Source organism: Opisthocomus hoazin, chromosome 27, assembly GCF_030867145.1.
Source record: "Opisthocomus hoazin isolate bOpiHoa1 chromosome 27, bOpiHoa1.hap1, whole genome shotgun sequence".
Classification (NCBI taxonomy): domain Eukaryota; kingdom Metazoa; phylum Chordata; class Aves; order Opisthocomiformes; family Opisthocomidae; genus Opisthocomus; species Opisthocomus hoazin.
The window spans coordinates 6,440,961-6,464,943 of NC_134440.1; the positions used below are offsets into that span (position 1 = coordinate 6,440,961).

The following is a 23,983-nucleotide window of genomic DNA, read 5'->3' on the forward strand; positions in this document are numbered from 1 at the left end:
AATACGCTTGCTGGAAATAGGTGGTAAAGGGGAAATCAGAGATGTAGAAATCAATATGCAATGCAAAGCTTAATACTGAATATAGCTGGACTAGGTGTAAAAGTTTGTTCACTCATTTTTTTATTTACTGATCACTGCTGAATTGAGGTTGATTTTCTTTCAGGAACTGTAAGGATAGGAGGGATCATATGTACTCAAACAGGGAGTAGCAGGGAAGAGATGAAAATCAAGCATCCTTTCTTCTTCAGAAAAAACCCTGACCTAAACATAAAAGTTGTTATGTCTTAAAAACATTTCCCTCTCCCTTGACAAGGAAAAACAAACAAAAGAAGGACATCTCGAGGATCCCTCCTAAACATTCCTCTGTTTAAGATTCAGACAGCAAGAGGAAAATGAAACCAATCAGGTTTGCCATTTCAGACAGCAACTGCAAATGCTGAAGAGCTTCCAGTTTTTACCTATTAACCAACATACAGATGAAGACGCCTGAATCCAAACAAGCACAAGTTTTAGGGAGCTGTAGGCCCACAAAGTGAAGGAAAGCATGGCAAAAAAGTCCTGCTGCCATAATACTGCACACTCCAAATAATTCCCACAAGCACCACAGCAAAAATCACAGCTATACTTTCAAAATTAAACAGAATAGTAAAGTTAATTCATTGTTCATGTTTTGCTTCCTCCAATTCAACCTTTTCTAGGGGTAAAAAAACCTAAAAGCTTGTTAAATTGGTCTGAAAAGAGATTAGATTCCAGTTTTGCCAGCATGCTCCCGCAGAACAGAGCAGCTGAACTAAACGGCAAGCACGGAAATTCCTAAGCCATGGATCACTTCCACAATACACAGAGGAGTTCATATAGATTATTTAAGTATCCATAAGCCAGAGATTTGCCCACGCATAAGTAAATCTGTATGATAAATCCCTGTGAAATATCTACACGCTAAACACAGAGAAGTCTTTTCCTCCCCCTAAAGATAACTCGGCTATTTCAAAGTGCCAAAACACTGGTGCCAGAAGCGCACACTAAAGAGTAATAACTTACAAACCTGCAGTTTGCGGAAAAGAATTTTTTTTTTCTTCTCTTCCCATAAGAATGTCCCTCCAATATTAACTCCTCAACTTCCCAGGTGTGATCAAGAAAGTAAGGTTTAATCTCAGATTTCTTAACTCCCCAGAAGAACGGAAGCACTGAGTACTGGTGATGCACCCAGACTAACACAGACAATCCAGCACTAAGTCAGTCACTGCCTTCTGGGTATTCTTATACGGGAATTCAAAGCGGCTAGATAAACACCGTGGTGCATAACACAGGTAAATACATACCAACTGATGAATGCTATCAATGGCTCGGTTGTACTTGTCACAAAGTCTCTGCATGCTTTCAAAGCTACGTGGGGAGAAAGAACGCAGGGTCAGTTAAAAACAGAGCTCTAAAAGGCAGGTTAGAAGGCACAACCTTGTGCTTTTTTGTCACCATACATACTGTAAGCAGGAGGCTATCTGGGGTTTGTTTCTTGCAGAACACATAATTACATACACAGCTTTAGAACTTTTATAGGGTTTCATTTAGAAAAATCACCCATTAGATCAGGAGCACAAGACATATATTAGTTTCTCTAATTAATGGAAAAAGGAATGAACTCGAAGTATGGCTAATTAGCAAGTTTTGTATTCTCGTAGTCCATCACTTCTTTTCCACATTCTCAGCTGCACAGAAATTTAAGAAATCTGTAAATTTTTCCCCTTTGTCCCATTATCTCTCCACGATCATCAGTCCTGAGACAAGTAGATACTTTCCCAAAAATTAACTCTGGAACTGAAAATGCAGACAGACCCAGGACACAACCTAAAACTTCACCCACCAGAAAAACACACCAACTGCTTCATGGATTGGTTGGGATTACAGTCAACTCAGGCAGATGCCTTAATGACAGAAGCTGAGAGGATTACATAAATTCATCTCAGGCCAGGGACGAAAAGATATTACTACAAACATCATCCGCTACATAATCAGACCCACAAAGCAGTGGCAAAAAAAACAATCCAAGGAGTTACAGGAGTAAGATAATTAAATCATGGCCATCCCCAAACCAGGAAGGGGGCAGGGGGACCACAGGACATCACAAGGAAGAGGCTCTTCAGTCGCTCACGAGCCTTGTCACCACCACACTGGCTAGGCCACCTCTCCGAGGACTACTGCCAACTTCCACCCCAAGCTTTCAACTACCCATGTTTATTTCCACGTTAAGACAAAGAAAGAGGCTGAAACAGGTTTTTGTTTGCACAGCACGTGCATTTCTATAATCCTCTGCTTTTCATTCACATCTATGTGTCAGCCTATCCACTACAAGTAATCTTTCTGATGATTTTTCACAGGAAGTAAAAAGACTAAAAAAAACCATTACCAAAATTACAGGCTTATGACTTCCTTGAAAAGCTGCAGAACAGTAAGTGGGGTGTGACTTTTGGGAACAGATGAGTTTCTCTTCTTTCCGGCATTGCTGCCGACCAGACTGATACTACCCAGTCCAACAGGTCCAGGGAGGATGCCAGAGCTACTAAAGTTACAGCATTGCAGTCGCTGTGCATAATCCACAAATCCAAATCAATGGATTTGATGACAAGGGGTGCTCGACCCTGATTTCTCCTTCTGAATTTTTCAGGAGAAAGAGAGGGACTAACAAGTCTTACAATTAAATGATTAAAACAAAATTAAGAAAGGAGAAATCAATACCTTAAGCAGATCACGGCACAAGTATCTGGTGCTCAGGACAATAGCCAGTGATTAATTAGAGTGATGCAGTTTCATTTGTAAACCCCATTGTAAAAGTTTAGCCATGCTGTGGACTTAAACTCAGTCTTTGCCATGAAAGCAGCTACGGAGGTTTTTGTAACCTGCAGCTTGAGGGTCATCTCTTTTTCCAGTCTCAGCACAGCCAAGTCATTACACAGAACCCCAGACCTCTCCACAGACAGACTGCAGGTCAGAACCTGCCTCTCCCAGCCTCAAGGCGAATGCCACATACCATACATTCATTTTAAGCTGTTTGTGGAATAAGCAATTCACATGTAACTACCAGCATCTTAAAATTACTTCTAACTGCCCAGAAGGGCAGTATGAATCATTTGTCTTCTCATTTAGCCCCCTACCCAAATGGCATTCCACTTGCACTGAATCCCAACCAGAGGAGGGATGGGGAAGGTTAACCTGCCACAGCCACGGCAGGCGGAGGACACAGCGCTGACAGGCAGCTCTGGCATGCCACTTTCTAAACAGGAATTCTGAGTTACTACAAAAGTAGAAACCTCAGTGCCATTCACACTCCTAACACTGGACACAGTCCAACAGCGCAGATACCGATCATTGTTTCGGAGTGAGTAATTGCAGCGTACACCAGAGCACAGCTTTCTGCTGTGTGGAGTTTCCAATTATGTCCTTAATCCAACAGCCTTTGCCAATATTTCTGTTACACATTTCCTACCAAAATAACTCTGCAGAGTCTGAAGCCAGTTCCAAAAGAAAACTTCAGTTCATAGTGTCTAAGAATAACCAGTAACAAATTGATTCACTATAAACCACGCTGGCCTGTCCTCCTGGTGGGAGAAAAAAAAATTCCTCTCACCTTTTTGTATCATAGTCAATTAAAACATAGTTTTCCATAGCAAGCTTGAGATCTGGGATTTCTTCACAGACCCACCTGGAATGAGAGAAGAAATAACAAATAAAAACATCTCCAATTAAGTACAATAAGGCAGTCTGTCTCAATTCTAGACTGGCACTGCTAGATGTTAAGACAGAATACTGCAGCAGAACTGAAAGATCACAATCTCATTAGGAGGAAGACAGACATCACAAAATGCTAATTGGAAAGCTGCAACAGTTCACGTTTGTACTGAATAAACAATAAGGTGCCCGTAGACATTGGCAGTAGTACGAAGCTCTTGAGATGGCACAACTTCAAAAGGAGGTGATAAATGTATTCAATGCATCTAAAAATATTCAAAGCCATGGCTGATGCTAATCTAACATAAAATGTAACCCAGAAGTGCAATATTTCAAAAGAATTCTGATACTGCAATAAGCCTTCACACAGCTGAATGCGGAGGAGACATTTCCTACAGCACCCCAAAACAATGGCACCAACCTTTCACTGCAAGGATATTTTCCTGTCTGTAGTGATCTAAACCACTCTTACACCTTACATGACCCAAACCAAAACAGATTTTCAGAAGTTATTTTGATAAAAGATCCCTTCTACATACTGAGCTGTTAAAGTCCCGTATGTTACTGCCATTGGAAATGGAAAGCGCATGCCCACTTGCAGTGCACCTGACAATGGCATGTCAGCAGAGGACATCTTCACTCTTGGAGTGGAGGAAGATTAAATCCCTTCAAAGACAATTTAAAAGCCACAGAAGATTTGTACGCGCTTTCCTCCAAAAGCATCAAAATGGGAAAGCACTATCATCACGAAAACCCCCCAGAGCATGTCACAGGATGAATTTCAATAGTAGTGGCAGTTTCTTTCTTTGTATACCTTTGATGCATGCCTCACTTTCAAAATGGTAGGGGAAAAAAAAAATAAGACTGGAGATTCAACAGTTCTGGTTCCTTCTGGCTGGTTGACCCTTATGAACTAAATATAGAGAGAAGTAAAAAAAAGAACTTCTACATCTATGGCTGACTCTCTTCTAATATCTCCCATCTCCCTAAAACTGTTAGGACTCCAATCTCTGCAAATTTTTTTCTCTTAGATTAGGGAAACAATCTGTCAACAGCTGCTTACCACTGGCTTGAAGAGGTAAGTATTTCTTTGCATTCTTTTACCCACCACTTTCATAACCACACTGCGGTTACTTTGCACAACACCAGCAAAGGCAGCGTGACAGCCTTCTAACATACTGTATTCACTGCAATCATGCCTAAAACACAGTTGTGAAACACTTCTCCAGCCCAGCTGCTTTCTAACACAGTTGTCCCCTTGCCTTCAGCTAGCGTAGCACAGAAAGCACTAGCAGCGACGACTCCAGCAGTCGCTTTCAGCACCACGTCTGCTTAAATCCCTTCAGAAAGGGCCTCCTCAACATTCCTACTGACAAACGATGCCACAAGTTCCCAGGGCACAGAATCTTACCAACATCAGCACAAGCGAACTGAAAGTAGCAGTGGCACTGAATATCTTGCATCAAGGTTTTGTACTTAGCAGAAGAAATTTCTTTAGAAGAAAAATTTTCAGCTCTAGCCCCTAGTCCCATTCCACATTCTCTCCCACCACAGACCACAGGAAGATGCTATCATTTAATGTATATGATATTATCAACACTGCCATGCAAGCACTTCGCTCGCGCACTCATGCTGGGAGCAAACCAGGCTCACTACCTTTTCCTAGGCCATGTGTGACTGACCAAATGCCGAGCTCAGGTGGCTATGCAGACAAAACATCATTCTTTGTACCTCGTCTGTATCTGCACCATCCAACCATTAAAACCTGCTGCAGACACAGCCCTCGACAGGGGAAGCCTGCATGGTAAGGATCTAAAACAGTTAACGAGAACTGCTTTTAAACAATCTAATGTGGATAACATACTCACAGCCCTCAGGTGGTTGGGGAGTTTGTGTTACCATTTAATAAAAGTTGTTCTGCAGCAAGCCATCTCTTAATCCTGCTGAAATAACAGCAAGACATGTCATAACCTCTGCCTGTGTTGGGAAATCCTCAGACTTCCTACTCTTCATATTTGTCTTTCACCTTTATATTCCCATTTTCTCCACATTAGTCCAACCCTACCAGCAGAATTCAGAGTAATGCTAATAGGGACATTATTCCCAACTAATGCAAATGCTAACATTGCTGCAGCATCACAGCAACGAGGGGAAACGGAGAGGCTGGGGAAGAGGATATGCAAGACCAGAACTTAACACACCATGCCAATGATGTTTTCCTAACCTTGCTTTTCTAAAGATCAAATACAAACTGCCATAAGCACCGAAGCTGACTATCACTATTCATTTTTAATTCTGTTCAAAGAGACTAGAATACGGCAAGTCAAAACAAAGTCAGTTTGACAGGGAGATCTGTATTGCAACAATATCAATTCAGCTTAGGAAACTTTTTAGCGCTGCCTAATTATAATTATAACCACTGTCCTCCTTCCTATCTTGTCTCAAGACATCCATTCACTGAGATGTGGTAAGAGGAAAGGGCTCTAGCCAATTCTGCATTGAACACTTACCGAATTGTCTCAATAATTTCATGAGCAGCATCATGGTGTTTGTCCTGAAATAAAAAGAAAAGAAGAGAGGTTTTCAGAGAGACATCGGGTGTGCTGTTCGTCCAAAGATTACAGCAATTACAATCCTTTTAAGAATATAGGTGGCAAGCATACTAGGAAAGGAGTCTTTGCCTCCCAGGCCATTAAACCCATGAAAATCAACCCTCTAAGAAAAAAATAAGGCTTAAGAAAATACATTTTTCAAGTTTCTATGGACTAGCAGCAGATTCACTTGAAGGAAATGTCATTCTACTTATTTGTCATTCTCTGAAATCAGGAATGGTGTAGCTGGTGCCCTTGAGGATTATTGGTATGCAGCAGGTACTTGACTGCAAGTTCCACAGTGAACAGCTGATTTCATCGACCTAGCATCTGGTACACGCTCACATCTCCACATGGGCACTAAGATTCTAGTACAGTGAATGGCTGTCTAAAATAAAGCATCAAATAAACAGTAGGCATGGGTATCAGTGTAGGAAAAAAAACCTCACAGCGCACAAAAAAAAAAAAAACAGAGGCCTGAATATACAGATCTTTTCATGAACTGAAAAACACACATGCACAAAATGCATTCAAACCTGTGCATTACAAGTACACACCAGACTGTGAGGCACAAACACTTGCTGACTTTAATTTGGGAGTTTCCTCAGGAGCAACTGAAGCATAAGCGAGCTTAGCAAGCCATTCCAAATTCATGCTAATAAAGCCCTTGGAGCTGCATGTACATGCACCATGCTACAAAACAAACAAAAAAACCCCCCACAAAAATCTATTTTAGGGACATTACAGGAGCTCCTATACATATTGTTGTAACCATCTTGCGAAGCCTTAGTTACCAGAGTCCATCTGCACAGTTTACGTTATATTTAGAAGTGGCTTTGACCTTTTAATTAGGAGTCTAGTATCTAAGGACCTTCCAGAGTTTGAAGTGTAAAGGCTCACTCACTCTCAAATAATTTCCCTTGTCTTCTGCTGCAGAAATTCCATTTCTACAGAGGTACCAGAGGGAAATTCTATAGCAACGGGTAGGGACAGGCAACAGAATGCAGCGGACTGGGGGCAGCAGAAGGGAGGGAAGGGAAGATGACAAACACTAATGGACAGATGACAGAAGACGGCTGGGATTATTTCTATCTCTTCAAGACATTCAAGGACACGATGTAAGTCAAATAGAACATTTTTTCATCAGTATCACAGCTTTCATATCTGCATGAGGAAACAGATTTCCCCTTGTATAACCAGTTTAATACTTCGGATCAGCCAGTCTTGTAGACGTTCTCATTGCAATAAACTTGTACATAGCCTTTTAGATACCTGGATAAAAATCTCATGACAGGCGGATAGAAAGGAAAAAAATTCTCCAGTCTATTATATTAAAGGTAAGAATGAACACTTCCTATTCTACTAGGAAAGCTTTTATTTTCAGAATGCAAAAAGTTAACTCCACATCTAGGAGTCACAGAAGAGACCAATCATAGTAAAACAAAACATTCCAGTTACTGTTTCAAAAAGGAGAAACAGCCAACATAAAAACAGTCAGGACATTTGGGACTGAACACACAGTGGCCTAGAAGCTGAGCATTACCTTGGTCAAGTTTCATAATGCCATGCTGCTGCTACGCAAACGCCCCAAGCATCGCAAGCCATGCAGAACAGATCTGGGGCTGCGCTTCCTCCAGTCCACGGAGTTCACTCTGGGCCTGGACTGCGACAGCCCAAATCCAACAAACCAACAGCACCAACAAACAGTCACCCAATTTAAGATGAGAAATGTCAAGCAAGTAATTCTATTCATAAATTTTGGCCTAGAAAATAGGCAAGCGATGAAACTAAAATCTGCTCCTGACTCTCAGTACACGTATAAAAGAAGAAAAAGCATACAGGAGGAGGACTTTTCTTTCTTTTCATTTCTTATCTGCAAAGTATAAAAACAACCCAAGACAGTCAGCTCATCCATAAACATCCCCTATAAATTTTCACCTTTTGCTACATGCAAAATTATCACAGTAGAAACCCCCTGGGCTGATCTCGCTCTTCCAGTAAACTGTGTTTCTGTATAGTAAGCATATGCTTTATCAACATAAGCACATTATAGCGGAAAAGTGAATTCATGCTTATTCTGGCATAATCGTTTTCTCTGAAGAAGTTACATTCTTCATTGATGGTTTTGGGCAGTTTCAGTGCTAGCAGAACACACAGAGAAACCCCTTGCCCTGTAGGTCTTCAGGAAAACGCCCCTATAACTGACCAAAACTGCTTACTTAACAGATTCCTTTGTCTTGGGTTAAAAAGCAAAAAATAAATTTAAAAAAAAAAAAGTCACAATGCACATCTACAAGTACAGATCATCCAACTGAAGCAAGTGGTTTTACTAACACAACCTCATGTGGAAACTCCAGCCAGAAGGGGCCTTTCTGAGTTTAGTTTGTGTCATTATCTAGGAATAATGAAGTTGAAAACAGTTCCACATTTACTGCTGCTAAACTTCTCATGTTGAAACACTTACCAAGTTTACTACAGTCTATAACGAACACACTTTGTCTGGGTAGACAAGCTCCCAAGATCTAATGCAAGTCTGGCAAACAAAGTCAGAGATGGTCTTCTAACATTCCTTCAAAGTGGAGAAGGCCATGGAAAATGGAGAAGGGAAGGGGGGAACAGATCTAAAAGAAATACACAGCAGCTTCCCTTTCTTCAGAGAACACTTCTAGTCCCATTTCAACATTATGGTTGTAAGATTTAACAAGAACAGACATTAAACAGCACCAGCCATCCCATCCACATTCATGTAATTGTTTATGACACTGACAGAGAGTCTTTGACAACTCAAAAGGCAAGCTGAATAGAAACCTCACCAAAACCACAGACTCCACTCCGACCAGCATCAGCCTCGCCATCATCCTTTCAAGCAGATGCACTGGTTTTGGCCAGACATGCAACAGAGCTTGGTGCAGCACTTGTAACTCGGGTTCTTTTACAGACCCAGCAAACGAACACTGAAGCCAGCAGGTTGGGAGGGACTGGCAGCAGCTCCTGATGGCTCTGCTGCAGTCACAGGAGTGTGGCAAGCCTTAGACCCAGCTCAGCCAACAGTCAGCCCAGCCTAAAGCTGCTTGAAATCAGAGATCCACTATTTTTTTTTTTCCATTTTTTTCAGGCTGCAGTGACCCACGACTAACAGCAGCATGCCAGCTACGCCTCTAGCGCAGGCACGTTACACAGCACGTCGTGTTACACTTTGGCAAACAGTCATCTGTGGGAGCACAGCTTTACGCTGCATCTGCATCCGCATTCGCAGTGCTTTGTCAGTAAAATACCCTGGTAAAGAGCCTCCTACAAGCAGACTGGCTATCAATCATGAAATACTCTGTGCAGAAGCCTTTTGGACGAGTCTCAAGAAGCGTATCTGTTGTGTTCGCAGTCACGAGATGATGCCGCGGTACTCTGTCACGAAGAGGAGTTCCATTCATCCTCTGACTCTGCTCCAAGCTGTTCTCCCTCCCTCCTCGCCTACATGCTCATGTGAAGCATACTACGTGCTGCTCGTTGGCCTGGCTGTACTTCTGCAATGATCTATATTTATGTAGTCTGAGAGGCCCTTGGAATCTTCTGAGCCACATAAATGGAAACTATTTCATGAGACAAGACCTTATCTCTTTAATGTGGTCTATGCACTAAGTACTTCAAGTAAAAAGTTGCAGTTTATAGTAATTATTGAGAATGCCCAAAGATACTCATTTACAAGTTTGCAAAACAACAAAAAAACCCTAAACACACATTCAAAGTTAAGTTATTGCAGTCAATTCTCTCCAGCTGAACTTTATAATAAAGAGTTCTTATTTTCAACCTAAGCATTGAATTTAAAATTGAAACGTGAGCTCCCAGAGAACACTCAATACTTTTTGCCACGACATTTAACTGGAAAAATAATGGAAAGAAAGTAGACAATTTTTCAAAGTCACTTGTAAGAGAACCCAATTTTCTATGGAAGACAGCAGAGAACAGTTTCAGCCAACACAACTGAACAGCTTCACAGTTCCGATTCTTAGAACAGATTTCTCCATCCACATGTTACTACAACTCTAATCACAGGGAGTTTGAAGCCAGAAACACACCCACTGCTGTTACCTTTAGTACATTAGTGCCCAGAAGCCCTACCAGCATGCACGACTCCTGCTTACACATCATGCCAAGCAGAAACCATCAAGCTGCGTTAGTGGTTTTGCCCTTTAGGACATGGAGATTAGGCCACAGCAATTTTTACGAGTTTCGTTATTCCCTTCACCTCTTCTCCAAAAGTTTCCCACCCTGATTGATCTCAGTTAGGGCCTTTCCTGCTCAGCTCTCTGATCACAGAGGGGGAAAAAAAGAAAAAAGAAAAAAAGGATAAAGAATCTTTCTGCATGCTTCGATGCTCAAGTCAGCCAGTCCTCTTTCTACACAAGACATTTTGTATCTTGCAAATATGAGAAGCCCTACATGCAGTTTCAAAGGCAAAATAAGACAGTGCCCAAAAGCTCTTTCCAAGCATGTATTTTCATGCAATCATGAACATTTTCTATAATCACATACTGTTAACCGAAATTTAAAAAAACTCACTAATATGACCAGAACTTTTAAGTTCTCAGTAGTAATCACAACTACTACCCTAACACCTACGTAAGAAAAGTAAAGGACCCCCAACCATCCAATGCATCGGATGAAGAGCACCAGACACATTTCAGTTATCCATACGTAACTTTGTTCTATGAAGCAACAAATTTCTAATAAAAACAACTGAACTAGAAGGTTTTGCAGCACACCCTACAACAGCTAGGGAAAATGAAAATAACAGTTTGTGACATTTTTGCCACAACACAAGCCAGCTGCTACAAAGGCTTGCAATTCACACTGAACACAAAGCACTACACACTCTTCCACCAGGTGTGGCTGTTTTGGTAACACTATTTATTCAAGTTAGCGATCCTTGGGATATCTTCATGGCATTATTTTGGTATAATTCTGTATTCTGGTCCTGCGTCCTAGACTCTTGGATGTATTTGTACAGGACTAGTTATCTCCTAGTGCAACAATTCGTACTCTAAAGTGAATCTCTAACCTAAAGCAACTGATTTAAACATTCTATGTTTCTTCCTCAAAGAGCATGTTCTATTACACTGGGCAGCCGTCGTTGCCTGAAGCAAGGAACAACACTCTAGTGCCCTTCCAAATTCAAATCTTTTTATACTTAGGTCCTTCTTAGGAAACTAGCTTAACCTTGGAGATAAGCAGGCACTGGGGCTTGGGGCGTGAACACTATTTTTCTAAACTTCATCTCCCCACATGCAAAGTGGGATCCTTGTGAGATCCGATCAGTCCATGCAGTGCTACACAGTAAAGGTGGCAAAAAACCCAAACCTGCAAACCTGAGAGGAGAACAAACCATTCGAAAATCTGAACAAACCGTTTGAAAATCTGGATGTGGTCTTGAAAAAAAGAAATACAGGTCATGGGCATTCAATCAGTAGCTGTCAACGCACCATACACAGAACTTTAAGACCCCTTATCTTCTCTTCATAGACAGGAACATCTTTGGGCATAGCTTTAACTGCCCAAGCCTAAACTGTCCCACAGCAAGGGCAATTCTTACTTTTGCAGAGCCAGTTTAGGGTCTGACTCACCAGACCACACTTCCTCCGCCAAAATAGGCCAGGTGACCAAAGCAGCTCTTCAGAAACTGCAAACAAGCTGTGGTCAAGCATTTGCAAAGCAGGAGGAAGAGATCTCCTACAAGCTTTTTACCATCCCCCAGATGAATCCAAACAATTCAAAGAAAACAAAACCTGAAACGAGCTAGCTGAAAATAAATCAATGGCAACACTCCTGCACCTTTTAATGATTGTCTTTGGATACTTCCAACACCAGCCATGTAACACCGGCTCCCAAGCACTAAACACTGACTCCCCTCATGTGTTAACAGAAGCCATTTCGATTTGCCAAATTCCGATCTGCATATGATCTATTTAACTCGCGAAACAAAAGAGGTCAGTCTCACCAGCCTCTGGTTTTAAAGAACAGCTTGGTTGCCTGTAGTGGCAGCTCTCTCCCCAGGCAGTGGTCCATAAATCCAAAGGAGAGGATGTTACAGCTGGAGACAAGATGGTTAGCAGAGATCAAAAAGATGGATTAGGAAAAACCAATCAATCTTGCAGAAGACTAGTGGGACAAGTGCCTCTTTAATGTCCCCTAGGTTTCCTCCATCTGTGGAGGATGATAAACATTTCTCTAGACACCAAGACAGGCAACGTGAGCTACTGCAGCTACAGCTTCCCCGCAGGAACAAGGAAAGCATCCAGCATTCTGCATGGCATGCGGATGCCCTCTCAAAAGCACTGCCTTCAGCCTGTCAGAACTTTGCGCTCCTCCTCCCGCAGGGTTTAGCTAAATTTACACTCTGTCTAGAAAGATTCAGCAGTCCAGCTTTTGTGTCCAGAGCACGTCCACATTCAATACACCTGCAAACAGTGGCTGGCGAGAGCCTCTGAAAAGCCAAAACCAAAGTACTTCCAGCTGCTACAGCGGCAAAGAGCTGCCTGTGGGCCAGCTGAACAAAAGGACAGATCTCAAGCTCTGCAGTCCTGCCAGCTTAAATGCCTTCGCATTTTAAGGTCTTTGCCTCGTGCTCAAATGCCAGTTACACTGTGAGTAAGGAAAGGGAAAGTCTGCCCCTTGCAAATTTCATACTGTATAGCTAGACTTCATTTAGTATTATCAGATTTTATCCCAAATCAAGATTGTGTCATTTAGCTTCCACAGAAACAACCAAAGCTTGTGTCTCCTCACCAAGTGAGATGAGGATCAAAAGCCTTCTTTGAAGCATCCAATTACTGTTGTTCCCTTACATGAAGAAATTATAAGGACATTCACAAGTATATGAATATATCAGTACGTATAAAAAGAGATCTCCTGCAGTGAACTGTTTGTGTTTGTTCTTTTCCTCCCAGCCTCAGAGCAGCAGCGAGGGAAGCAAGAGCTACCAAGACTGCACTTTGAAACTCGTCTCCCACACAGCAAGAGAGCAGACAAGTTTGATGTAGTTTTAGTAGTCAGTAAGTTTACTCTCACACAAAACTAATCGGAAAACATGGAGGGCACTATGGCCTCCCTAATGGCTACTTAAGGACTTTTACAGAAAAAAGTTTGGTCCAAGATCCAGAACATGATAAAACTACCAAATTAACAAAGGAAACAGGCATAAGACAAGAAGATCCAAACCGCTCCAGGTAAACCTCGTACAGCATGAGCACAGGTGATCCAGAATTCGTAGACAGGACAGTTGTGGATCTGGTTGCAACAGGGACACATACTTTCATTGCAGCTATCTAAACCACAATAAAACCGTTTTGCCTTTCCACATAGCAGTTCCAATTGTTGCTACGGACACTGCACAAATGCAAGAGGGAATGGTTCCCATGATAGTGTGCAGGAGGGGCTGTATAAATATATTAACACGTAATCATTCTGCAGGAGTGTCTCAGGCAACACCCACATAGGACAGTTACAGCAGGATGAGCCACTACCGGCTCTAGCCTGCATAAACCAGGCACAGCCCAGACACAAGGAAGAAGTAGTTCTATTATCCAAAAAGACAAACTAGTTAAAAAAAAATCCAAAACATTTATACTTTAATATATAGGTGAACACAACTATTTTGGTAAAACAGTACCTTCCACTGGTATATCCTACTGCCCTTTCAATTAAGTTTTACGCAATTAGAAACTGTTCCCACAATATGACAGCTGGAGGGAGCCCGCGGATGCTGAAGCGATTCCAGCAGCTGAAGAAGCACTATGCGTACATGCAAAGGAGTCCAGTGTTTGCTTGTTCTGGGGCAGAGCAGCCTGCTGGGCTTTCACTTGAGTCAACAAGACAGGCGGCCCTACCATCATTTCACAAACAGTTTAAACCAACACAGCCACCTGCCTTGCCACTGCTTCCCCAAAAGCCACCTCCTGCTTTGGGCCAGCAGCACCTGTGGAGACACAGCAAAGTCAGGCAAGGCCTAGGCTAAATCTAAACCTTCTCGTATTTCAGCTTAGTTACCTTTCAACCAGACCAGCTCATACCAGTGTACAAGCACACTGTTCTAAGGGTGAGAGCAGCTTAGACACAACAGCAAGGGCACAGAGATGGCAAGAGTTATTTCTACTTGCAGACACACCAGTTTCAAACTTTCGCATAACCGTGGCCTGTGTTAATAAAGAAATAACGCTCCCATGCAGCAGTAGCTGGAGAGGTGGGGGCAGCAGAAAATAAAACAGCCATATACATCCACACTGCCAGAAACAAACCCCTACGGGGAACTTCAGTAAAGGGTTACTGCTGGCAGAAATGAATACCTCATCCCAAAAGTGCCACTGCCAGAAGCGGCCACCATCCCTTTCCCAAGCCCACAGCCCTCCCATATCCTTGGCGGGTGCTGGGAGGAAGCTCGTGGCACAGCCTGGCTCTTCGGTCAGCATTTGCCATCTGAACAGCTGATCCCAACCCCCTGCAAGGAAAACTGACAGGCCGAAGGGAAGCGTCCTGCGGGCCACTGGTAAGACAACAACACCTTAAACAACCACTTTGTATTCTGTAAAGATAACTCCATCTTGGACAGCTCGGAAATTCTGCTCCTACTTAACACACATAAATACTGTAACAAAAGTCAGCAATAAAACCTTGTATTCTTTCTGAAGTCCACTGAGCTCCTACAGAAAGATGTTTTGTGAGGTACAGAGGAAAAACATGAATGGTTACAGTTTTCCCCCCCATAACCTTCAACTTGTGCTGCAGAGCGGTTAGACGAGCTACACCCAGTGCAGAGTTTGAACAGTACACACGAACTTGCATGTGCCAACCATTTTTTAAAGCTTCTATTTTAAAGACTTGTAAATGACCCTACAGTACTATAATGTGTTTTTCATATGTTGCAAATGACTATTTGTTCTAGCAAGCAGGGACGGAAGCCAAAGCGCGATCAGCACAGACTCCAATCCCCATCTTCAGAGGGGCAGAGGCCGCCCGGCGCCAGCACCTGATCTCTCACAACCAAAGGGCTTTGCTGCCAACAGATCCGCAAACAGGAGGGAATCACCTGCAACCCAGTGGAAATCCAGCTGAGGAATGAAACAGCAGTCTTAAAAGCTCCAAGGTTTTAAAATTTCAGAAGTACATACTGCCAAACACTATTAATACTGCTGAGCTCTAAGAAGCAAATGACAAGTTGATGCTAAAACCTCAGGAAACTGCCCTTCACAATACACAGAAAATACAAGAAAGTTTCTCAATTGCAGAAAAGCCCATTGATTTTTACTAAGAAACTTGCTCAGAACTTTCTGTACTGTTTTGTTTTTTAAAAGTTTCCAATGCTTCCTTTAGCTGTCTTTAGTAGTTCCTTAGACTCCTCATCTAACACTAAAAAGTTTTTTCAGTGTAAATTTTTAGGAAACTTTCATTCACTCATGAAATGAAACAAAACAAAATACTCAGAACAGGAACTTTTTCGTTATTCATAGATCTGTTCATATCTATGAATCCATCATTTCCTGCTGTAAAATATGCTCACCCTCTTCCTATGCTCTAAAAATAGTACATACTCAATCTGATATCTACAGTGGCATGTGGCAGATATCATCGTATATTCAGTTTTATTTCTTGTTCCTCTTCAGATAGTTCTGTATTATCTTTAATAATTACTAAAAAAGTAATATTATGTTCATGATTCCTAATACGAACTTCTCTTGCTCTGTGGATCCTTCCGCTAGGAAAGAGAAAATAAATGAAGCAAAAATATTTTAAATATGTTGAGACACTTTATGATTATCAAGCTCCAATAAATACACTGTAAGGGGGGAAAAAAAGCACCCCACCTCTGGTCTTTGCCTTGATCATTACAGTAAAAAGCTTTAACCAGACAGTCAAAGGTTAACTCAAAGCAGGAAGAAAAAAAGCAAGGCAGTATGAAAGGAGAAAAAGAAAGAAGGAAGAGTACAAAAGTAGACATATGGATGTCTGGGGAGAAGGGTGATTAAATTTCCCATAAATCTTGCATACCAAGAGGTAAGATATTTTGCCTAAATTCCCAGGAGAAACACAAGTCAGTCACATATCTGAGACTTGAAAGGATAATCATCTCCATATATATTAAGGCTGCCATGAAGGACAAGAGTTGGAGTTGCATGCGGTGGCATGGATTTCCCTTGGCACACTAAAAGCTTTCAATACGGTGTCCGACTGTAACTGATGGGTGAATTTTAGGCAGATAAATTTGAATTGCCTGAGCTGGAACTCTGGTCAGGACAGGAACATTAATCCTCACTCATCTGCTGATAGGAAAAAAAAAAAAAAGAAAAAAGTGATTTTGAACAGCTACTCCATCTTTCAACAGTTACCTTTCAGATAATTCAGTTACATGAAAAATAAGGAGTACTGTGGTCTTAAGATGCAATACAAGAGAACAATCTTTACTTTTCATACAGAAATACTAGGGAAAAAAGCTTATGTTAACTGAACTCCTGATTTATATTGTAGCCAATGGGTCAGAGCTCTGAACAAAAGCCAGCCTGAAAACTGAACAAGTACTGATTGTCACTCGTGGCCAGCTACACTTCAAAGGGTAAAGCCCAGAAGAAAACTGCCATTCTGTAATAACCACGTGCTGCACAATTAAGCGCTGTACGGTTACAGTCTTCCTCGCCCTGTGAGGCCACCTCACCTCCCAACAGCACATTGCTGGGTTCCCTTTGGCATTCCTGAGAGCAGAAAACTACAGAGGAATGATGCAACTGTGCCAACTCTGTCATTTGCTTCTGTTTATTTGCTGGACAGCAGAGAAACCCCAGCACTTCTGAAATGACCAAGTTAGTTTTTTCCCAGTTTTACGCTATTTGCTTTCCCCACTCAACATTTTTTTAAGAACTGGGGAGAGCAGAGAGGTGCTGACAAATCGGAAGTCTGCTACAGTTTTCGAACCTTTTCTCCACTAGAGAAGTTTCTATAAGTAATTAGTCATCCCCACAAGCACTTCCCAGCAAGCTGTATTGACGGCATCTATTAACTCAGAGAAAATCCCCTAACCTCTGCCACCGCTGCCGAATTTCTGGACGATTACTCAGGGGGTGAGGAGGTTTTGCCTGGCAAAACCAGCTCACCAGTTTCCTCTGCTTGCCACCCCCTCCTTTGTACCGGCCCGCTGCCCTGGGAAGGCAGCATGAGTCAGATTACAGAGCAGGGCGAGGTGGGGGGGGGGCGGCTGTGAAAACACTGGAACATTTTTTTCCAGCCCAGATATTTTCAGTGATCCAGTTCACAGAGCCGCCCCACACGCAGCTTCACAGCAGCACAACAGAGGGGCTGCCACCATGCTTAGGAACTGCGGACGGTGGCTGAAGAGGCACCCCACCTTCTCCCTCCAGCACAAACCGATCCAAGGGAAAAACCACACGCACGTGCAAAACGTGCAACTGTTTTCCATCAGCTGATCCCACCAGAGTGCAATGGAGTATGTAGTAAGGAAGGGCTGGATCTGTGCAGAGGAAACAGCAAGAGCAAGTGCCTGGGGGAAAGGAGGCACAGGACCACCCTGCAGCAGCTGCCTGCAGCTCCAAGAAGTGAGCTGCAACACTGAAAGGACCAATTTAGGTCCAATTTATGACTTTCCTAAATTGATCTTACCATACTGTGCTATGGCACTCAACTTCAGCAACTACTCCCACACCTGCCTCGCTGTCTGAGAAGTTAAAGCTAGTCATCAGAAAAACTATTTCCAGTAAAGCTGAGTGACACAAAAAAAAGCATTAAATTCTTAAACAAGAATTGCTATTCATCTCCATCGTTGATCTTTAATTTCAAAGGTGACACTCCCTGCTGGGCTGCGATTTTCATTATCACCACCTGCCCTTGAGCTTTTCCTGCACAGCACATTCCTCCAGTGACAAAATGGTATCAGCTGTATCACCAACTGGTGGAGAGAGGAGGAAAAAAAAAGAAAAAACCCCACAGCACACACACTCTGCACCCTTCCACCTGTACAAAGTCCGGCATCATCAAGTTTGCACCCATTACTCCTCAGCAGCAGACACACGTACACCTCTCGAACAGCTGCAGGGTCATGCTCTGACAACACTCCATTGGCAAACGAGAATTTTTTGCCATTACAGCTGAATGGAAAGTCAGCAGCAAAGAGAAGGAACACAGACAAATCAATGAATTATTCAAGCCAGACTTATCGTCACAGTTGCTAATTCGGAGGCTTAAGCTTCAGCCACTCACGGCAGAGGTACCTCACCCAGGGAAGATGCGCACAATGGCAAAACCAGGACTGTCCCCTCCTGGGACAGAGTCAAGGGCCTGAGATTTCCGGGCTGGAAGATGGGAACGAAATTGGTAAAAAATACCCCTACTGGGTTCCACAGCGGCTCACCCGTCAGCAGCCTGGGCGGCAGGAGAAGTTCCCAGGCACGATCACAGCACAACTGCCTAGTGCTCGCCAGTCAAACAGGGAGGGGAGGGAGCACGACACACAAAAACCTGACACACACTGAGGTTTGCAGTTATCTTTCGGGGGAATGCTATTCAGCAGGCGAACAACGGGAAGGCCTACCAGATGAAAAGAGCAAGGCAAGACAGGCAGATGTCTAATTCTGAAACTTGAAAGGACTCGCACACTCTTTAACATGACAGGCAGCGAGTCATTTGCAGCCATCCGAGTGAAGGACGCAATGCCATGACAGCGCAAACAAAAGTCAACACCAGTCCCACCCTCTCCTCATCACCTGGCTGTGCCTCCCGTCCCCCTCTGTCAGCCCTGACACTCACTTTGATCACACTGCAAACTCAGCGCAAGCTCAAAGGAGAGGAGGTAACCCAGCCACAGCGTCCTCCTCTTGATGCACGTGCTGCCAGAAAACAGGCTTTTCCACATTCACAAACTCACACGTTGCAATGGGGTGCAGCTCAGCAAACATCTATTTCGGGAACAATAATCAGCTTCAGCAGCTCTGAAGCCTCCCGTTGCTCAGCTCTGTATGCAAGCAATCCCTCACTGGTGCCAGAGATGTATCAGCAGAACCATGCCAGACCAGACTGTGGAACTGATCCAGATTTAAAAAAAAAAAAAAAAGAAAAAAAGAAAAAAAAAAAACACACCCCACACCTTTTTCCCCCACACACACACAGAGTAGGCTGGGACTCCTTAAGCAGGAACTGTTGTCAAGAGGAGTTCAAAGTACAACCTCAGACACTTCACAGATTAGGCAGAATTTATCATGGCATGAAAAACCTCCATGTTCAAAGCTCATAAACATTCAGATTTAACTACAGTAAAAGTCAGAAACAAGAGAATAATCTAAACACCTGCAAGTCTTAGAACTGCAAGGGGACTTCACCCCTTGTATCCATCAGATCTAAGTAGTAATTACCAAGCTGTGCATATCCTACCTGAAGTATGACTACAAATGCCACCCTCTGTCCACATCAGCCTATTTAAGAGCACCCAGATCCATCAACTCTGCTTGCTCACCCAGCTGAGTACATAACGTACTTCCTTTATCCAGGCCTGCATCTCACCTGATAGCAAAATTAAAATTTTTAACACAGTATCACTGACAACCTAATGCAAGCAAAAAATGAGGCAGGTACGTGGGAGTCAAGGAGTTAAATGGCGTACAAAAGAATAAACTCACTTCAGCCCTGATTAAGCAGGACACTCACAGAAACAGAGGTCAACATCAGAAAATATTTTGTGAGTCATGAGGAGAGATTACTCACCATGCACTATTCAACTTACTCATCACAGTGTGCTACGGACAGAACTGCTCACCATGTATTCATTAGGAAACCGTGGCCTTTCCTTTGAGCGAAGCAGAAGGCGGGGGACAGAGTCATACTTTCAGTTTTGTGTGTAAGCCAGTGGGAGGCTGTATCTGCAACACCAATGCTCTCTCCTCCCACGGCCCTAATTAGACTCGTAGGGAAATATATGTTTCACATCACCCTCCCAGGCTCTTTTAGCATCCCAACAAGCACCAGTTTGTCAGCCGAGCCATTATGCAAACTCAGCAGTCTGAGGAGACCCCGCTTTTCCCATTATACATGAAATAAGCAGTGGTCCTGCAATAAACAGAGACGTTATTAATCCAGGCTTCTGTTAATACAAGAGATGAGACCCTCAGCCTTTTACGCCGCAACACCAACGCCGCTAATTTAAGATGTAGTAAGAGCATAAAAATAGCCAAGTTACTGAATGCAGGGTTACATCACGCAGCGGTGCTCATCAAGCAGCAGGTCTACCACACCGCTCAGCCTCTGGTGTTGGGAAAGATGATTCCCTGGCATTCCTGGAGCTCTCGCCAAAAATAATTAGCAAGGACTCTGATCTCCCCCTCCCCTTTCTCTCCATCTCTCTTTGGAAAATACATCTCATGGCATACAAGAGGAAGCAGCAAGAATGGTGCTAAATAAAACTACTTGAAGTGTATTTTTCAACCCCCACAGGTATCCCACCTTGCTTCCTCGGAACCAAGCAGCAGAAAGCGTGGTGAAACTAAGAAATGTTCTGCTGACGTCAACCAGAGCTGAGCTCTAAAACCACAACGGTACATACACCCTGCTGCCAACTCCAGGCTGAGCCAACGAGGGAAAGAAAGTCTGCAGTTCAGCAGAGTACAATGTCAGCAGGCCAAACGCTGCCATGTACAGGCAGGAGGATTTATTTCTAAAGCTCCAGAGTTCATCTGCTGCTGCTGCAAAGGCCAGGGCTGCGAGCGGCGTGCGTGTGTGTATGCATGAGAGCCCACGCACGCGAGCGCACGCTTCTGTAATACGCGACGTGATCTTTTCACCAAAACTGCAGGACAGAATATTGATTGGCTCCAGATGAACCATCCACCTCTGTATTACCATGGCAAAATCTGCAAGGCAGAGAGGCCGGTTTAATGGCAGGATGTTCGAGTTTTGCGGCATTTCCTAACGCACACAGAGAGCACATGTGGATAAGCACCCCTGCCCACTGAGTTTCTGATAACTGGAAAAGAAAAATCTATGTACTGTGCCATCTTCAGAACCGGCTGCTCAAGTTTTCCTAAATTAACTACATCCCTATTTCCCATGCTGCAAACAGCATTAAACCGCACATTTTAAGGTGGAGGAGGTTGGAGGTTGTGGTTTGTTTCTTTTTTTTTTTCTTTTTAAGCCTGTAGGAAGTTTTGTGAATACACATAAAACCATTCCCTCCTTCCAGATTAATCCCTGACCTATGTAATCTTTAACCTACACTTCACGCAACCCGCTGGGAGACGCAAGTTAATATTTGGCAACACGAAGAGAACTGAACTGGTCATCGTTCTACTTTCAGTTTCTGTCAATTTAAGCAGAGCGCGCGCCCGGGAACACACACACGAATGACAGAGCTGCCCAAACAGGAAAGGCTGCATTAACCAGCGTGTGCTGGAGGCTCCAGCTCCGGGAGCAGCCGATGAAAACAGCATGCCAGCATACATGGAGGATGTTTTGGAAACCACAGATACAGCAACAGCACCAAAAGGCAGGCAGCAGATAGGCACACACAGCCATCTCCCCTGCCACAAGCGATATGCTTCTAATCATTCACACACAAGCGTGTTACGATTGCCAAGCGAGCAACAATATCAGCAATGTCAGCCGCCCTAGCCTGTGCGTCCCAGCATGTTCTCCCCGTGAAGCAGCACACGTACAAGGGCAAAGCCTGAAACGCAAGGAATAATCAACAGTACCCAGCTCAAGGCAAAATATATACACAGAGAGAGATATTTTTCCCTTTACAAACTGTTCTCAAAGGTGCTACAAACAGGGTGAAAAACTGCTCAAGGGTTGGTACGAACCCTACATACACACAAAAAGCCCAACCTCTCAAGCCTTTCGGCTCTCGTGAGATTTTCACTAATTTGAACACGGACATTGTCATCAAGGTCACACGTCCCTCACTCCGGGCTCGGGAGAGGCAGGAAAAACTCAGGCAAGTTAGGAAAAAACCCGCCGCTCACGTAACTAACCAGGGACAAGTGACACTTGATTTGAAAGCGTGCGGATTACGGCTGCCATCAGCCGACAAACCTGACTTGAATTCCGCCCGCACCAAATGAAAGCGGAGCTGGAAGGGCGCTCGGTCCAGGGACGCGCAAGCGACAGCACCGAGCCCGGCACCAGGCACCGCCGGCGAAGCCCAGCTCCCCGACCCGCGGCCCGCGCTTCTCCTCGGCTTCATCGCGACGGGCTTGGGGGGTCCCCCCCGACCACCCCAACCCACCGATAATTTAGGCGACGTTTATCAGCCAGAAAACCCTCCCGACTTCGCCCCGCGGCTCCGGTTATTCACCGGTTACGCGAGCCGAGGAAAACACGAAAACTTTTCATTAACCAGTCCTCCTCCTCCCCGCCCTTAAGTTTAGTCAACCAATTATAAAAAGAAATCGGGGGTTTGGCTTCCCGGAGAGCAGCGGCGCCCGGCAGCCCCGCACCCCCCGGCCCCGCGGGGTGCTCCAGCATGGGGAGCGCTGCCGGGCGGCTCCGGCGAACGGCTCCCGCTCGTTAACAGATTGATTAACAAGTGACGGAAAGCGCTCGGGGGGAGCCCGGCCGGAGCCCGGGCCGGGGAAGGGCCGGGGGCTGAGCGGGGCGGCGGCGGGCGGCCGGGCCCGGGGAGCGGGCGGCGCTGACAGGGCGCAGGGCAGGTGCCGGGCCGGGGCCATACTCACGTAGACGGGCAGCGGCCAGGGGTAGACGGCGGGCTCGGCTCCCACGGGCGACTTCAGCCGGAGCTCCAGCCTCTCGCCCATGTCGGCAGCCGGAGGAGCGGGAGGAGGAGGAGGCGGCGGCGGCCCCGCACCATGCTAGAGGGGCCGGCCGGGGTGGGGTGTGGCGGCCGGGCCCGGCCGGGGGCGTGTGCGAGGTGCGGGCGGCGGCGGCGGCGGGAGAGGCGGGGAGGGGAGGCCGGTGCCGGCGGGGGCGCCCGCTCCCCTCGCCTCCCTCTATTGTCGTTAGCGGCTCGCGGGGCTCTCCGGCGCCGCCGCCATCTTGGGCCGGCGTGAGGCGAAGCACAATGAGGCGCCGGGGCCGGGGCCGGGCCGGGCCCCACCGACGCGCCAGACGCGGGGGGCGGAGGCGGGCGCGGCCTCGCGCTCCCTCCCCCTGTCCTCAGCTGCCCTCCCCGCGCGCGCCGCCACCCACGCGCGCCCCCGCGCCGCGCGCCAGGCGCTGGGGGGGGGTGGGGGAACAGCGCGTGCCAGGCGGCGCGGGGCACCCGCGCGCGAGCTCTGCTCCCGGCCCGCGGGCGGCGCGCGGGGGCGCGACGCGGGCGGCGCGTTGGAGCCCGCGCGGCGGCGCGAGGCGGCGGGGCCACGCGCGGGCGAGGGCGCGGGGCCGGCGCGCGGCGCTCGGGAGGGACGTGCAGGGCTGGGGGAACCGCGTGACACTGGTGGGACCCGGTGTGGCACTGATGGGGCACCTGGGTGAGACCGATGGGCGACCTCTGGTGACACTGCTGGGGCACCGGGTGTGACACTGCTGGGGGACCCTGAGTGTGACACTGCTGGGACATTCAGTGTGACACTGCCGGGGCACCGGGTGTGGTGCTGATGGCGGACCCTGTGTGTGACACTGATGGGGGACCCCAGGTGACACGAATGGGGCACCTGTGTGACACTGAAGGGGGA

The 23,983-nt window shown here is 45.4% G+C and overlaps 1 protein-coding gene across 5 annotated transcripts in view; it reads right to left on the reverse strand.

The window, feature by feature from the left end:
• The window catches only part of DOT1L (DOT1 like histone lysine methyltransferase), a 77,993-nt gene extending 54,607 nt beyond the window's left edge, over nt 1-23,386 (reverse strand). For 4 of the 5 annotated variants that reach the window (XM_075444467.1, XM_075444466.1, XM_075444469.1 and 1 more), the window contains exons 1-4: nt 23,027-23,386; nt 6,234-6,277; nt 3,623-3,697; nt 1,323-1,386 (exon numbers count right to left, since the gene is read on the reverse strand). In XM_075444467.1, the coding sequence (XP_075300582.1) occupies nt 1,323-1,386; nt 3,623-3,697; nt 6,234-6,277; nt 23,027-23,107 (264 nt within the window). In that variant the 5' untranslated portion in view covers nt 23,108-23,386. Of the gene's footprint in view, nt 1-1,322; nt 1,387-3,622; nt 3,698-6,233; nt 6,278-20,063; nt 20,141-23,026 lie in introns of those variants that run through there. The other variant, XM_075444465.1, reaches the window with a different exon arrangement.
• Nucleotides 23,387-23,983: the final 597 nt, after the last annotated feature.